At 38.6% G+C, this 15,355-nt stretch overlaps 1 protein-coding gene across 2 annotated transcripts in view; it reads left to right on the forward strand.

The window, feature by feature from the left end:
* Nucleotides 1-15,355, forward strand: part of LOC127453909 (transmembrane protein 245-like) — a 44,231-nt gene that overhangs the window by 18,423 nt on the left and 10,453 nt on the right. For both annotated transcript variants that reach the window (XM_051720675.1, XM_051720676.1), the window contains 9 exons: nucleotides 2,912-3,016; nucleotides 3,135-3,217; nucleotides 3,668-3,758; nucleotides 7,758-7,856; nucleotides 8,412-8,543; nucleotides 8,624-8,746; nucleotides 8,837-8,982; nucleotides 12,828-12,928; nucleotides 13,059-13,233. In XM_051720675.1, the coding sequence (XP_051576635.1) occupies nucleotides 2,912-3,016; nucleotides 3,135-3,217; nucleotides 3,668-3,758; nucleotides 7,758-7,856; nucleotides 8,412-8,543; nucleotides 8,624-8,746; nucleotides 8,837-8,982; nucleotides 12,828-12,928; nucleotides 13,059-13,233 (1,055 nt within the window). The remainder of the gene's footprint in view (nucleotides 1-2,911; nucleotides 3,017-3,134; nucleotides 3,218-3,667; nucleotides 3,759-7,757; nucleotides 7,857-8,411; nucleotides 8,544-8,623; nucleotides 8,747-8,836; nucleotides 8,983-12,827; nucleotides 12,929-13,058; nucleotides 13,234-15,355) is intronic.

The raw sequence follows: 15,355 nt of genomic DNA on the forward strand, positions 1-15,355 counted from the left end.
ATTGCAACAACGTTTGGTTAATGTTAGTTCGTAGTCCATTAAATAATGGTAACAACTATAACTTTTGATTTTAAAAATGTATTACTATATGAGGCTGCAGACACCAATCTGGACGAGCTCACAGATACTGTTACATCATATATCAGTTTTTGTGAGGATATGTGCATTCCTACTAGGACTTATTTAACATTTAACTTCGACAAACCATGGTTTACAGCGGAACTCAGGCAGCTTCGTCAGGCCAAAGAGGATGCTTAAGAGTTGGGGATAAAGTCTTGTACAATCAGGCCAGGAACACACTGAATATGGGAATCAGAGTGGCTAAGAGAAGATACTCTGAGAAGCTGAAAAACAAGTTTTCAGCTAACGACCCTGCATCAGTGTGGAGTGGCATGAAACAACTTACGAATTACAGGACTCCTGCCCCCAACCCTGTGGTGGACCAACAACTGGCTGACGACCTGAATGTGTTCTTCTGTAGATTTGAAAGGCCCAATCTCACACCCCACACCCACTCTGAACTTAACTTTACACAAACACCAACACCTCCTGCAACCCCCCTCATCCCCCCTCTTGCTACTCAACCTGCACTTAAGATCTGTGAAGATGATGTGAGCCGTGTCTTTAGACAACCAAGGATAAGGAAAGCACAGGGCCCAGATGGCATTTCACCTGCATGTCTTAGATCCTGTGCTAACCAGCTGGCCCTCCTCTTCACACAGATCTTCAATAGATCAATGGAGCAGTGTGAAATCCCATGCTGCTTCAAACGTTCTACTATCATCCCCATCCCAAAGAAAACAAAAATCACAGGACTTAATGACTACAGACCTGTTGCCCTGACGTCTGTGGTTATGAAATCATTTGAGAGACTGGTGTTGAAGAAATCACTGGATCCTTTCTAGATCCCCTTCAATTTGCTTATCGGGCAAACAGGTCTGTGGATGATGCAGTCAACATGGGATTGCATCATGTCCTGCAACATCTGGACAGACCAGGGACATATGCAAGGATTCTTTTTGTGGACTTCAGTTCGGCTTTCAACACCATCATCCCAGCTATACTCCAGAATAAATTACACCAACTCTCTGTTCCTATCTGTCAGTGGATTACCAGCTTTCTGATGGACAGGCAGCAGCTTGTGAGACAGGGGAACTCACTTCCAGCACCTGTACAATCAGCACTGGTGCCCCCCAGGGATGTGTGCTCTCCCCACTACTCTTCTCCCTCTACACCAATGACTGCATCGCCAAGGACCCCTCTGTCAAGCTCTTGAAGTTTGCAGACGACACCACTGTCATCGGCCTCATCCGAGATGACAATGAGTCTGCATACAGAAGGGAGGTTAAACAGCTGGCTGTCTGGTGCAGTCAAAACAACCTTGAGCTGAACATGCTCAAAACGGTGGAGATGATTGTGGACTTTAGTGGGAGGCCCACATTGACTCCATTGTGAAAAAGGCCCAGCAGAGGTTGTACTTCCTTCGCCAGCTGAGGAAATTCAACCTGCCACAGGCACTGCTGATACAGTTCTGTTCAGCAGTCATTGAGTCTGTCCTCTGCACTTCAATATCTGTCTGGTTTGGTTCAGCTATGAAATCAGACATTAGAAGACTACAAAGGACAGTTCGGACTGCTGAGAGGATTATTGGTTGCCCCCTGCCCCCCCTTCAAGAACTATACACTTCCAGAGTGTGGAAAAAGGCTGGAGAAATCACTCCAGACCCCACTCACCCTGCCCACTACCTTTTTGAACTGTTGCCTTCTGGTCGACGCTTCAGAGCTCTGAGCACCAGAACCGTCAGGCACAGGAACAGTTTTTTCCCCTCAGGCTATCCATCTCATGAACAGTTAAATTGCCCCACTGAGCAATAACTATGTGCATTACACAGTTTAGTCTTTCTTATATTTGTCCAACACATCCAACCTCTTCTGCCATTTCATTCCTCTGAGAAAAAAAAACAAATTTGCACTATACATAACAGATTTGTATTTACACTGTACATAACAGATTGTATTAGATTTGCACTACCCATGTGTATGTGTGTATGTATGTATGTGTGTTTCTGTACGTGTGTGTGTAATTATTTTTTATTTTTTATTATTATCTATGTCTTGCTGCTGTTTTTGTATTGTTTTTGTATTGTTGTACACTGGAAGCTCCTGTCACCATGACAAATTCCTTGTATGTGTAAGCATACTTGGCAATAAAGCTCATTCTGATTCTGATTCTGATATGTTGAAATTAACATTAACCAAGATTAATAAATGCTGTAAAAGTTTTGTTCATTGTTGGTTCATGTTAACTAATGTTATTAACTAATGTTAACAAATGGAACCTTATTGTAAAGTGTTACCGAGTTCACTTTGAGATGATACACAGTCCGAACTGATCCATGGATCCTTTGCTAGTGCTTTGATGGAGTAGTTCACCCAAAAATAAAAATTCTGTCATAAGGATTTTTAGTTAACAACCAAAAAAATATGCTATTTTATGGCTTCAGAAGACTTTATAATGCACTAGTAATTTAGACCGCTTTTATTGTGCCCTTTGATTAGTTTTGGACCTTCACAGTATACAGCACATCACCATTCACTTTAGATGTGTAAATAAATATCTCCCTTTGTGTTTCACGGAAGCAAAAACATACACGTTTTAAATATGAGGGTAAGAATTTTCATTTTTTGGTGAAATACCCCATAAATTGTTTTACTGAAAATGGTTTAGCATTTTTTTTTTTTTTTTTTTTTTTTTTTTAAGGTTATCAGGACTTAAGTGTGCAGCCGTGTTCCTCAGATTTGGCAGAGGGAAGCAGGTTTCTGTGTTGTCACACAGAAACCTGTGTGAATGATCAAATTTGTTTTATTGAAACTAATCTTTCCCTCTCTCTCTTTCTTTCTTCTCTTTGCAGATGATAGTGTGGTTGGAACGCTCCTTGGATAAGCTGATCAGTATATTTATTATTTTCCTTCTGGTAACTGGCACGCTGCTCATGGCCCTGCTGCTCACAGCTATGGTACCGTGTTACAAAACCACTGTCCTTGGCCTGATTATTCCACTGCGTGGTATGTGTGATCCGTGACTGAGCTCCTGTGCTGTATCACATGTCTCACTGCCTGTGTTTGTGTTTATAGGTGCATCATGAGAGTGTTCATATCATAGGGGTCACCAGTAACCTGATCAATGAGACCGTTTCCAACCACCCAGAATGGGCCAAGTAAGTTGTAACACAAAAAGACATTTATAGTTAAGTTGAGAATGTACAGTCATGTAAAGCCTGGAAATATCAAGGAATTGTGTTTTACAGGCCTGGAAATGTCATGAATATTGAATAAACATTTTTACATACACAAGTCTTTTGCTAGTTATGCTCTGCTCTTAACATATTTAATTGGCTAGATATTGCTCTAGTGTAGAATTAAAATTGCTTGTAAGCCATAGTGATGTCCGATTTGTGAGAAAATCATTCCGTTTACTAATTGGTTTATATCATACATTAGCGAATTGTTCTGAATCAAAATAATTTTCGAAAGTCCTTACCCAGTCATCACAAATGACTGGAAATATCATGGAAATTCATTGGTCAAACAGTCTGGGAAGTAACCCTGAAAGTCCCAGAGGATACTAATGAGTGGAAATATTGCATAACAGACTGTGTGTTTTGTAGCTGGCTCCCAGAGGCTCAAGTTGTACAGAAGGCTCTCAACTCTGCTGCCACTAACGTTTACCAACATGGGAGAGAATTGATCACAAATAAGGTCAGAGAAAGTCTGAGAACATGGGTTTAGAGTGTACAGTTCTGTTAAAGACAACGTGAAACAACATTCACAAATCATTTAAAGGGATAGCTCACCCAAAAATTATAATTCTCTCATTTACTTACCCTCATGTCATCTTAAACTTGTATGACTTTCTTTATTCTGTGGAACACAAACAGAAATATTTTGGAGGATGTGTGAGGTGTTTTTGTCCATACAAGGTAAGTCAGTGGGGTCCAAAACTTTCAAGCTCCAAAAAGGAAATAAAGGCAGTATAAAAGTAATCCATAAGACTGGAATGGTTTAATCTAAAGCTCAAAGTATACTTTGGTCAGACACGGACAGGACACGTGATGTAAATTTTGTCGTCAGCAGAGCACTGAACGTGCGCAGCCCGATTTTTCTTACCTCGCGTCTTTGAATGAGCACGTGCATGGAATTATTTGGACTAATTAGTGGGTCCACAAGGTGGAAGCACTCCCATTTGAGTTGTTGCTCTCACGAAGAAGTGCTAGAAGAAGATAAAATAGCAATTAAAGAACAGGAGATGAATGTGGAAACAACAACAGTGGATGTGCACATCAAGAACCCGTCTGTGAGGAGGTGAGGAGATACCTGCATTTGTGTAACTCCAGTCTGAAGCACTATAATTCTATCTTTATGTGTCTAAACTCCTGAGGACAAAAAGTTCAGTATCTCATAGCAGTCGTAGCGTGCATGCGCCAACTGCCTGTGTATGCGTGCACGGTAAAATTAAGTATATTTTGACAGGCTCGCATTCAAAGGCACACAGACACTGAGCGTTCATGTCAAAACTGATGTGTACTTTGGGCTTAAAGCTACGTCCACATCAATCCGGATACATTTGAAAATGGCATTTTTTGAAACACACTCCGTCCACACTGCTGTTTTCAAGCATTTTCCAAAAGTTTCTTGTCCAGGCTGAAACGTATGAAAACTATTAAATTCCCTTACTCAGTACATGGAACAGCAATTTAAAAAAAATCGCTGTTCCTTGTACGGTCTGAAACGCAATTGTCCTTGATTCCGTCATCGGACAGCAATTTTGAGTAAACTTCTTGTCGCCTTTTGAAGGAATGCAATGTGAAGGTTGTACAAAGTAACATTTATCTTTAACAACGCTATCAAAGTGAATCACAGGCACAACAACGGCATTACATCATGGGCCGCCATCTTGATTTTTTTAGGCTGATTGTGTCACATGACAGTAAATACATAATCGTTTTCAGACGGCCAAAACATAGAGAAAAAGATGCATTTTCAAACGAAAATATAGTAGTGCACGTGGTCTATGTCTTCTGAAGCAATATGATCACTATAGGTGAAAAACAGATATACAGTTGAAGTCAGAAGTTTTCAAACATCTTAGCCAAATACATTTAAACTCAGTTTTTTACAATTCCTGACATTTAATCGTTTAATCTCATTCCCTGTCTTAGATCATTTAGGATCACTACTTTATTTTAAGAATGTGAAATGTCAGGGGACCTGGGTAGCTCAATGGTAAAGACGCTGGCTACCACCCCTGAAGTTCGCTAGTTCAAATCCCAGGGGCATGCTGAGTGACTCCAGCCAGGTCTCCTAAGCAACCAAATTGGCCCAGTTGCTAGGAAGGGTAGAGTCACACGGGGTAACCTCCTTGTGATCGCTATAATGTGGTTCGCTCTCGGTGGGGCGCGTGGTGAGTTGTGCGTGGATGCCGCAGTGGATGGCGTGAAGCCTCCACACGTGCTATATCTCCGCGGTAACACGCTCAACAAGCCACATGACGATGCATGGGTTGACGGTCTCAGATGCGGAGGCAGCTGAGATTCGTCCTCCACCACCCAGATTGAGGCGAGTCACTACGCCACCACGAGGACTTAGAGCACATTGGAAATTGGGGATTCCAAATTGGGTGAAAAAAGGGGAGAAAAAAAAAAAGAATGTGAAATGTCAGAATAATAGTAGAGAGAGTGATTTATTTCAGCTTTTATTTCTTTCATCACATTCCCAGTGGGTCAGAAGTTTACATAGCACATAGCATTGCCTTTAAATAGTTTAACTTGGGTCAAACGTTTTGGGTAGCCTTCCACAAGCTTCTCACAATAAGTTGCTGGAATTTTGGCCCATTCCTCCTGACAGAGCTGGTGTAACTGAGTCAGGTTTGTAGGCCTCCTTGCTCGCACACGCTTTTTCAGTTCTGCCCACAAAATTTCTATCGGATTGAGGTCAGGGCTTTGTGATGCCCACTCTAATATCTTGACTTTGTTGTCCTTAAGCCATTTTGCCACAACTTTGGAGGTATGCTTATGGTCATTGTCCATTTGGAAGACCCATTTGCAACTGAGCTTTAACTTCCTGGCTGATGTTTTGAGATGTTGCTTCAATATATCCACAATTTTCCTTCCTCATGACATATGCCATCTATTTTGGGAAGTGCTTTAGGAGGAGGGACCTCCTGCAGCAAAGCACCCTGACAACATTACGCTGCCACCCCCATGCTTCATGGTTGGGATGGTGTTCTTCGGCTTGCAAGCCTCACCCTTTTTCCTCCAAACATAACGATGATCATTATGGCCATTTTGTTTCATCAGACCAGAGGACATTTCTCCAAAAAGTAAGATCTTTGTCCCCATGTGCACTTGCAAACTGTAGTCTGGCTTTTTTATGGCGGTTTTGGAGCAGTGGCTTCTTCCTTGCTGAGCAGCCTTTCAGGTTATCTCAATATAGGACTTGTTTTACTGTAGATATAGATACTTGTCTACCTGTTTTCTCCAGCATCTTCACAAGGCCCTTTGCTGTTGTTCTGGGATTGATTTGCACTTTTCGCACCAAACTACGTTCACCTCTAGCATGGCTGCATGGTCCCATGGTGTTTATACTTGCGTACTATTGTTTGTACAGATGAACGTGGTACCTTCAAGTGTTTTGGAAATTGCTCCCAAGGATGAACCAGACTTGTGGAGGTCCACAATTTTTTCTGAGGTCTTGGCTGATTTCTTTTGATTTTTCCATGATGTCAAGCAAAGAGGCACTGAGTTTGAAGGTAGGCCTTAAAACACATCCACAGGTACACCTCCAATTAGCCAATAGCCTATCAGAAGCTAATTGCCTAAAGGATTGGCACAATTTTCTGGAATTTTCCAAACTGCTTAAAGGCACAGTTATCTTAGTGTATGTAAACTTCTGACCCACTGGAATTGTGATATAGTCAATTAAAAGTGAAACAATCTGTCTGTAAACAATTGTTGGAAAAATTACTTGTGTCATGCACAAAGTAGATGTTCTAAATGACTTGCAAAAACTGTAGTTTGCTAATATGAAATCTGTGGATTGTTTAAAAAACGACATTTTAATGACTTCAACCTAAGTGGATGTAAACTTCTGACTTCAACTGTAAATTAAGAAACAGAAACAGACACAAAGTCCTTATTCACTATAAATCTTGACATTAGCATTCTTTTAGTTCTTGAGAGAAGCACGTTTAGAAGATACTCGAGTTGTATGGATTACTTTTATACTGCCTTTTTCCTTTTTGTAGCTTGAAAGTTTTGGACCCCATTGACTTGCGTTGTATGAGAAAAAACACATCATACATCCTCAAACTCCATCAACAGAAGAAAGTCATACGAGTCTGAGATGGCAGGAGGGTGAGTAAATAATGAGAATGATCATTTTTGGGTTAACTATTCCTTTAACTTTTGTTATGCAACATATTTCAGGGTGAAAAAGTATATGCAGGCAGATATATTGTAGAGCAAAACTTGATTTTATATGTAGGGATTTCATTGGATTTTGAAAAGTAAGCTATGATATTATTGGTTAATATTAGATATCCCCGCCCGCAAGCCCTTGCTTACATCAGCAGAAATGAAAAGTCGTTTCAGAGGTGGAGAAAGTTATTTTAATGAAAGATTGTGAAAACAAACCTTCTCATATCTGTGTGTAAAGTTGACTGAGTATTTGTTGTGTGTTTGTGTCTGTTTGCATGTATAGCTTCAAAAGATGTTAGGTGACAAAGTGAACAATACAGCTGTGATAGAGAAACAAGCTCTGGAGTTGTGGGACCGTCTCTACCAGTCCTGGATTGTGAAGGTAATAACAAAACCTTACTCAATCACACACACATACTCACACACACGTTTACTTTGCTATCTAAATGCGGACATATCATAGACTTTTATTTGTTTTATATAAAGCTAATTATAATAACTATAGACTAACCCTAACAGAAAACCTCTGGCATTTTTACAATAAAAAAGCAAATGCACAAAATATAATTCATGCATGGATCATTTTTCCAAATGAGGATGTACAAAAATGTCCCCAAAGTGAGGTTTTGATGGATTTCGCTCACTTCTGGTTACACACACACACACACACACACACACACACACACACACACACACACACACACACACTTACATTTATGCATTTGGCAGACATTTTAGTCCAAAGCAACTTACAGTACAGTGCATTGAAGGTATACATTTTATCATTTTATGTGTTTCCTGGGAATCAAACCCATGGTGTTGCTAGCACCATCCTTTACTGCTTGAACTATAGTAACACTATAGTAATGTATGCCTGCATCTGTGTAATTTTTATATTACAGATCTTGTATTTCTGATTGCCTGTGTTGTGTTGTAGAACATAACTCACACTGGAAGACACCGCGGACACAAGCTAAGTCTTCAGCGCCAGAACAGCTGGCTGGGGGACATACTTGACTGGCAGGACATTGCCTCATTTGTGCAAGAGAATATTGAGATGCTGCTTTCGGTTAGTGAGCGAGTGCATGTGTATGTGGCGGAGGGTCTTTTTATTTGACAGATTGATGAATATGCTGCCTTTTGTTATAGATATTGGAGTCTCTGTGGGTAGTGATGAGTCGAAATGTTGGCTTGCTGATATCCACTACAACCACACTGCTTACTGTATTGTTTCACAGCGGGACCGCACTGCTCAACTTTGCTCTGTCTCTGGTAATACGCACACGTACACACTCAGAATGATGACACTGGATGTTTAAGTGTAATTCTCAATGTTGATTGTTTCTCTGGATATATATGTAGGTGATCTTTCTGACCACACTGTTTTACCTGCTGAGCTCCAGTGGTGAATACTATAAACCTGTTAAGTGGGTTATCAGCCTCACACCCCTCTCCCAACCTGGACCATCTTCAAATGTTATTGGTCAGTCTGTGGAGGAGGCCATTAGGTACACAAGATTTTTCTTAAAGCTCTTTTAACAACATCTTTGGCATTCTTACCACAGATAATAATTTCAATCTTCCCTCAGTTTATAAAGACAAAGGAAAAATGTGTATACTGTAATGTAAGTCTAAATGGTGATTATACAGGAGAGAAGCAGAAATGTCAAGCTTGTATTTTTGTTAATGTACTTAAACTAGTTATAATCATATTTCAACTGTTTTTATTAAGTTTTGCATGGAAAAAGAGAATGGATAGACAGAAAAACTGGCATCATAAGTTGAGAAAAAAATAAAATCAATAAAAGTGAATAATATAAAATTAAATAATCATGAACAGAGCAACAGTGTTTTATGGATAATTAATTCACATCCCTTGCTGTTATTTTTGCATGTATAATGTAAAAGTTGGGTTTGCTGGTTTACAGGGTCATGACAGGCATTGACAGATTGGATATAACTTTGCACAGACAAGAATGCTAAGCCATATTATAACACTAGTTTTATGGCTATACTTTCAAAACAATGTGAGAATTGGATATTTTTAATGTTTATTCCATTGCTGTACAAATGCAGCATAGACTTTTATTGTAAGTGCATTACTGTATATGCATTTTTTTGTTGTTGATTTTGACAAACAGAACAAGTCAATCTCAGTTTGCCACAGATGCTGTTGACATATATTAGGTTGTATTTAACCAAGAATATTCCTTTTAAAAAATTATGCTGGAGTAGCTTAACAGTAGTTAGAGATGCTGTACCTTGTAATCACCACAAGAGGTTCTGTTAATTTGGTCTGTCATTTTTCCATATGCACAGATCATAAGGAGATAGTTCACCCAAAAATGAAAACATCATTTACTTACACCCTCATGTCATCTAAGATGTGTATGACTTTCTTTCTTCTGCTGAACACAAATGAAGATTTTTAGAAGAATAACGTAGCTCTGTAGGTCCATACAATGCAAGTGAATGGTGGCCAAAACATTGAAGCTCCCAAAAACACATAAAGGCAGCATAAAAGTATCATATGACTCTAGTGCAGACCTATTCAACTGGCGGCACGTGGGCCAAATCTGGCCCATTTGAAATTTTCAGTGGCCTGAGTGAGGTTGTCAGTTGTCTTGGGGGGCTGTTTACACTGAACGCGTTTTGTGTCTGTTCACGCTGTTTTTCAATTGTTCTCCGATGCAAACTTGCGCTAGATGATTTTAGACACGTTTAGAGGTTATGCTACACATAATCATTATCCGTCATTTTGACGGAAGTGGAAGATTAAAGAACTAAATTCATGGATGACTGACAAGCGCAAATGCAGAGAAACAGAAATTAATTTAGTTTAAATCACTGTATTTATAATGAACATCACTGTTATTGTTCAATAAAATGTTTAGTATCAGTCTGATTTACTATCTCTGTAATGGACTGATTTTGAAAGCACGTTTTAGATTTTATTTTATTTTTTATTTTTTTATTTTTTTGGAATTTCCTGCTAGGTGGAAATATTTCTCATGAGAATAAATAAATAAAGCTATTAAAACACAGATGTTTTATATAAATAGCGAACAAATATTATAGGCCTACTGTAACACAGTATCTGTAGATAGAAGCTTTTCGATAACAAAATATCCTGGCTTGGCCCGTGTGCCCTGAAAATGTTTCCATCTGGCCCATTTGTCGATGAAGTTAAATAGCTTTGCTCTAGTGGTTTAATCCATGTCTTCTGAAGTGATCTACACGATTTTGGGTGAGAACAGACCAAAAAATAACTTCTTTTTCACTGTACATCTTGCCATTGCAGTCTCTAGGCACGATCCTGATTTCAAACTCGATAACAATTAACTAGTGCTTGACGCATGTGCAGAGCGCTAGGTGGCGCTAGGAACTGTAATCGAGCTTGAAATCACGATTGCCAAGGAAACAGATGTCAAGATTTATTGTGAAATATTAGTTCGATTTTGGTCTGTTCTCACCCAAAACCGATTGGATCACTTCAGAAGACCTTGATTAAACCACTTTAGTCTTATGGATAACTTTTATACTGCCTTTATGTGCTTTTTGGAGCTTTAAAGTTTTGGTCACCATTTACTTAGATTATGTAGATCTACAGATCCAAGATATTCTTCTAAAAATCTCTTTGTGTTCAGCAGAAGAAACAAGGTCATAAAGAGATTTTCATTTTTGGGTGAACTATTCCTTTAACTGTCAAAATGATGACAACAACTGAAATGTGCTTGAAATGGACCAGTATTAATAATATAATGCTTAAGAATTTGAACTGCTAAAATAAAGGTTCATATAGGTTCATATAAAGGTTCAATACAGATTCAGCCGCTGGTGGAGGTGACCCAGAAACTGGAGAGTTAATGGGGTCACAGTCCTGCTTTATCACTACTATGCCTTTGAGCATGCCACTTAACTCCGGGCTCATCCAGAGGGTCTATCCTTGGAATTACTATCAGATACTGCAAACGTTCTGGATAAAAAGCATCTGTTAAAATGTTGAAACAAGTAACTAAAAGGTTACATTTCTTTAAATCAGTGGTTCTCTAAATCCAAGTGGTCACAGGAGACTCATTTGGAATGTATGTTACTATCAGGTGTAAACACTGATCTCACCTAACCACTAATCTTAATTCGGAAAAAACAACTGGAAAGCATTTTGTCCTCTCTAAGGTCAGGGGATAAAGCTGTGAGAAAGTAGGTCCCTGAAGAGAAATGAGAAGAACTCGTGTTTCTTTTAACTGTTGGCCACACTGTGTGTGTGTGTGTGTGTGTCCAGGTATTCCCTAGGTTGTGGGGACCAAATGTCCCAAATCCCCACAAGGATAGTAAAACCTGAAATTTTTGACGTTGTGGGGACAATCAGTCTTTCCCCATGAGGAAAACAACTTATAAATCATACTAAATTATGTTTTTTGAAAATGTAAAAATGCAGAAAGTTTTTTGTGAGGGTTAGGTTTAGGGGTAGGGTTAGGGGTAGGGTTAGGGGATAGAACATAAAGTTTTTACAGTATAAAAACCATTATGTCTATGGAGAGTCCTCATAAAACATGAAAACCCAACGTGTGTTTGTGTTTGTGTGACCACCGTGACAGAATAGTGGAACTAACGCTAAAAGAGCTGCGTGTGACATCAGAATTAACAACAAAAATCTATAGTCATGAAACTGTTCAAATGGACTGGTTTACATCATGGCATTACTGTGTATTTGAAGCATTGCCGAGCACATTGGATACTGTAATGATTAATGAAAATTCTAAAACTGTCATTATTGTAGAAGTTGGGTGTTGTTTCAACTTGTACATGGAGGAGTGTTTTAATACTAAAGTGTTAAAATACCAACCACTTACAGAAGTATTGAATGTTTGTGGCTATAAGTAGTAGTATTACTTTTTGGCAGTCTTGGTCATGTACAAAATTATGCATACGTGGTTTACAAATTGCTGGATTAGAAAAAAAAAGAGCTAAATAACTAGCAAAGGATTGCACTGTGTCAGCTGTTAAAGGCGTTGTTACATTTACCCATAGTGATTGTGATTGATTATAACTACCTATAGTGATTGTTTTCTTGACTGTCATTTTATTAGTAGTATGGTTAAGAGCACAACATGAGTAGTTTCTCTTATTGTAAATTGTCCCTAAAATACATTTGGCTCCTATAAGATATTCTTGATTTTAACTGTGAATCCAAATAAAGCATTTAAATGTGTGTGAGGGAGAGATTATGTCATCACCCAGAATTAACATATATGTTCCATTAGCCCCATTTTCATAAGCGCTATCAAAGAGTGGCTGATTCACTCTGACTCCTTTCTCTGAAAAAAAATTTATTTTCCTCTTTTCTGTGTAGGGGTGTGTTTGATGCCTCTCTGAAGATGGCTGGATTCTATGGCCTTTATACTTGGCTTACACACACAATATTTGGCATCAACATTGTCTTCATTCCCTCAGGTAAGGCTGTAATGCTGTCACAGACACATAAGATTGCTCTTTCTTTCTTGTCTTTTCCTTTTTGATGTATATTATTTCATTTAGCATTTTTTTGTTTTGTTTTTGCCTTCCTATCTTTTTCTCTCTGCAGCGATGGCTGCAATCCTGGGTGCCGTGCCGTTTTTGGGGACATACTGGGCAGCACTGCCTGCAGTGTTGGATTTGTGGTTGGCTCAGGGAGAGGGGGTCAAAGCGCTGTTACTTCTCTTCTGCCATCTGCTGCCAACGTATTTTGTTGACACTGCCATATACTCTGATATATCAGGGTTTGTGTTTTTATATTTGTAAACATCCACTCTTTAATTTTTTACATGTGTGTCTTCTGTGTCGAACATAGCAACAAATGATAAAAGCTCTCTTAAATGTAAATCTTAACCAGGCTTGACAGGGCTTGTCAATTTCTTAGATTCTAATTCTGCTGCATCATGCCGTGTAGCCCTGCCCACAGTTAAATCCTGATAAACATATAGTAATAGAGCACAACGGTGCCTGCCCACTTTTTCAGCCATCTTGTTTCCGGAACTATTTTTCCCATTCATTTTTTAATAAAATCCTTCATAAAAAGTTAATTAACTAAACAAACCAGCTCTGAGGTGGATCACAACATTACAAACTTTTATTTGAAGCAAAAAAACAAAACAAAAATTTTTTTTTTGAAAATCAGAAAAGGTACAAGAAGACTGTACTTAATGTCTTTAATGGTAGAATGGACTACAATCCCATGAACCATTACGAATGGCCTAATCAAAAAAAAATGTTGGAAATTCATAAAACTATTGATTTGTTGATAAATATTAAAACAAAACATTGAGTTTATTTTTCAGTCACAGTGCGTTATAAGGATGCACAGTCGATGCTGGTCTCTTTTGCCGTAATTCTGTGATTGGTGGATTTTCCCCCTTAGGATTCACTGGTAGTGTAGTTCTTCAACTGTAATTCCTATATAATAAACAAGATTTTTAATAATGAAGCTGAAATAACGCAGACTGATGGCTTCAACAGAAGCATATTCAATCGATTATCAACCTCGGAGCTCATGGTAGGTCCGTCTTTAAAGGATTATGGGCCCTATTTTAAGAGCGCTAGTGTTAAGCGCAGCACTATATCATAAGGGCTCAATGGGCATGGTCATGAAGTTTTGGTATTTTCGGGTAAGCATGCGCTACGTCTGTGCGCAAGTGGGTTTGCCGAAATCGTGTGTGCAAAGAGCTAATCGGGTCAAGTGCAATTAAATTCGGAGGTTCTTCCCCAGTTATTGCAGCGTCTGCATCCTATTACTGTATATAGTCCATTCACTCAAGCACCAGCGATATAAACAAAGACAGCACATTCATTAGAAGTTGGTTGTGTAAATGGACTGTATGCAATGAATTAGAAGAATAAAAATATGGACTTAAATTATTTTATGCGTTAACTGCATCTTTGTTGAATGTGACACGCTTCTTTTATACGCATGGAAAATGTGGTTCAGGATATGGATGTAGGCTCCATTAAATTATAGAAAATGTAAGTAATATTAATAATTTTCATCTACTGACACATAAATTGCACTTCAGTTCTACAGGTAAATTTTGATTTTGAAAAATTTAATTCTTTCATTGAAACACGAAAAAAAATATATAAATTCTAAATTCAAATGACATTTTAAATTAAACGAATATAAACAAAATAACAAAGTGGTCAAAAAAAATCATACCAAATCCAAACACTTCACTCTCTCCAACTTCTTCCACCGGCCCCTTTTGCAGTGACTGAAAAATCACTCTACGACAGCAGGTGGAAAAATACCAATACAAATTAGATCATAAATACAATTGTAAATATAAACATAATAATGAATGATAATAATCGAAAAATTAACCATGATATGTAGATATTATAACACGAAATTCTGGTTTAATAAAAAGGCTGTTGTCAGGGACATCATTTGATCTTCCACTATATTTTAAGAGTTTGGACATTAACTTTATTACTATCTGCTGGTGGAATTTACAAACTGCAAATGCAGGAACTGAATTTGCACTTTGCATTGAAAACAGATGTATGGTATTGAAACATCTTAGAGCAATTACCTGTTTTTTAGGAAAATAGCAAATTGTGCTTTGCACCACTTTATTTGCCATACAATACACCCACAGTTTGGGCGCAAACACTCCCACCCACGGCCATTTGCGCTTTGCGCTGGCATAAAAATTGCGCTTAGAATTAGTGATCTCACGAAAATTAGCTGAGATGAAGCACCCGGTCATAGCATTTGCACTTTGTGCGCTTACGAAAAGAGAACCCTATAAGTTATCGTTAAGAATCAATTCGCTTGGGGGCCTGGGTAGCTCAGCAAATAAAGATGCTGACTACCACACCTGGAGTCACAAGTTCAAATCCAGGGCG

Source organism: Myxocyprinus asiaticus, chromosome 16 (genome assembly GCF_019703515.2).
Source record: "Myxocyprinus asiaticus isolate MX2 ecotype Aquarium Trade chromosome 16, UBuf_Myxa_2, whole genome shotgun sequence".
Classification (NCBI taxonomy): domain Eukaryota; kingdom Metazoa; phylum Chordata; class Actinopteri; order Cypriniformes; family Catostomidae; genus Myxocyprinus; species Myxocyprinus asiaticus.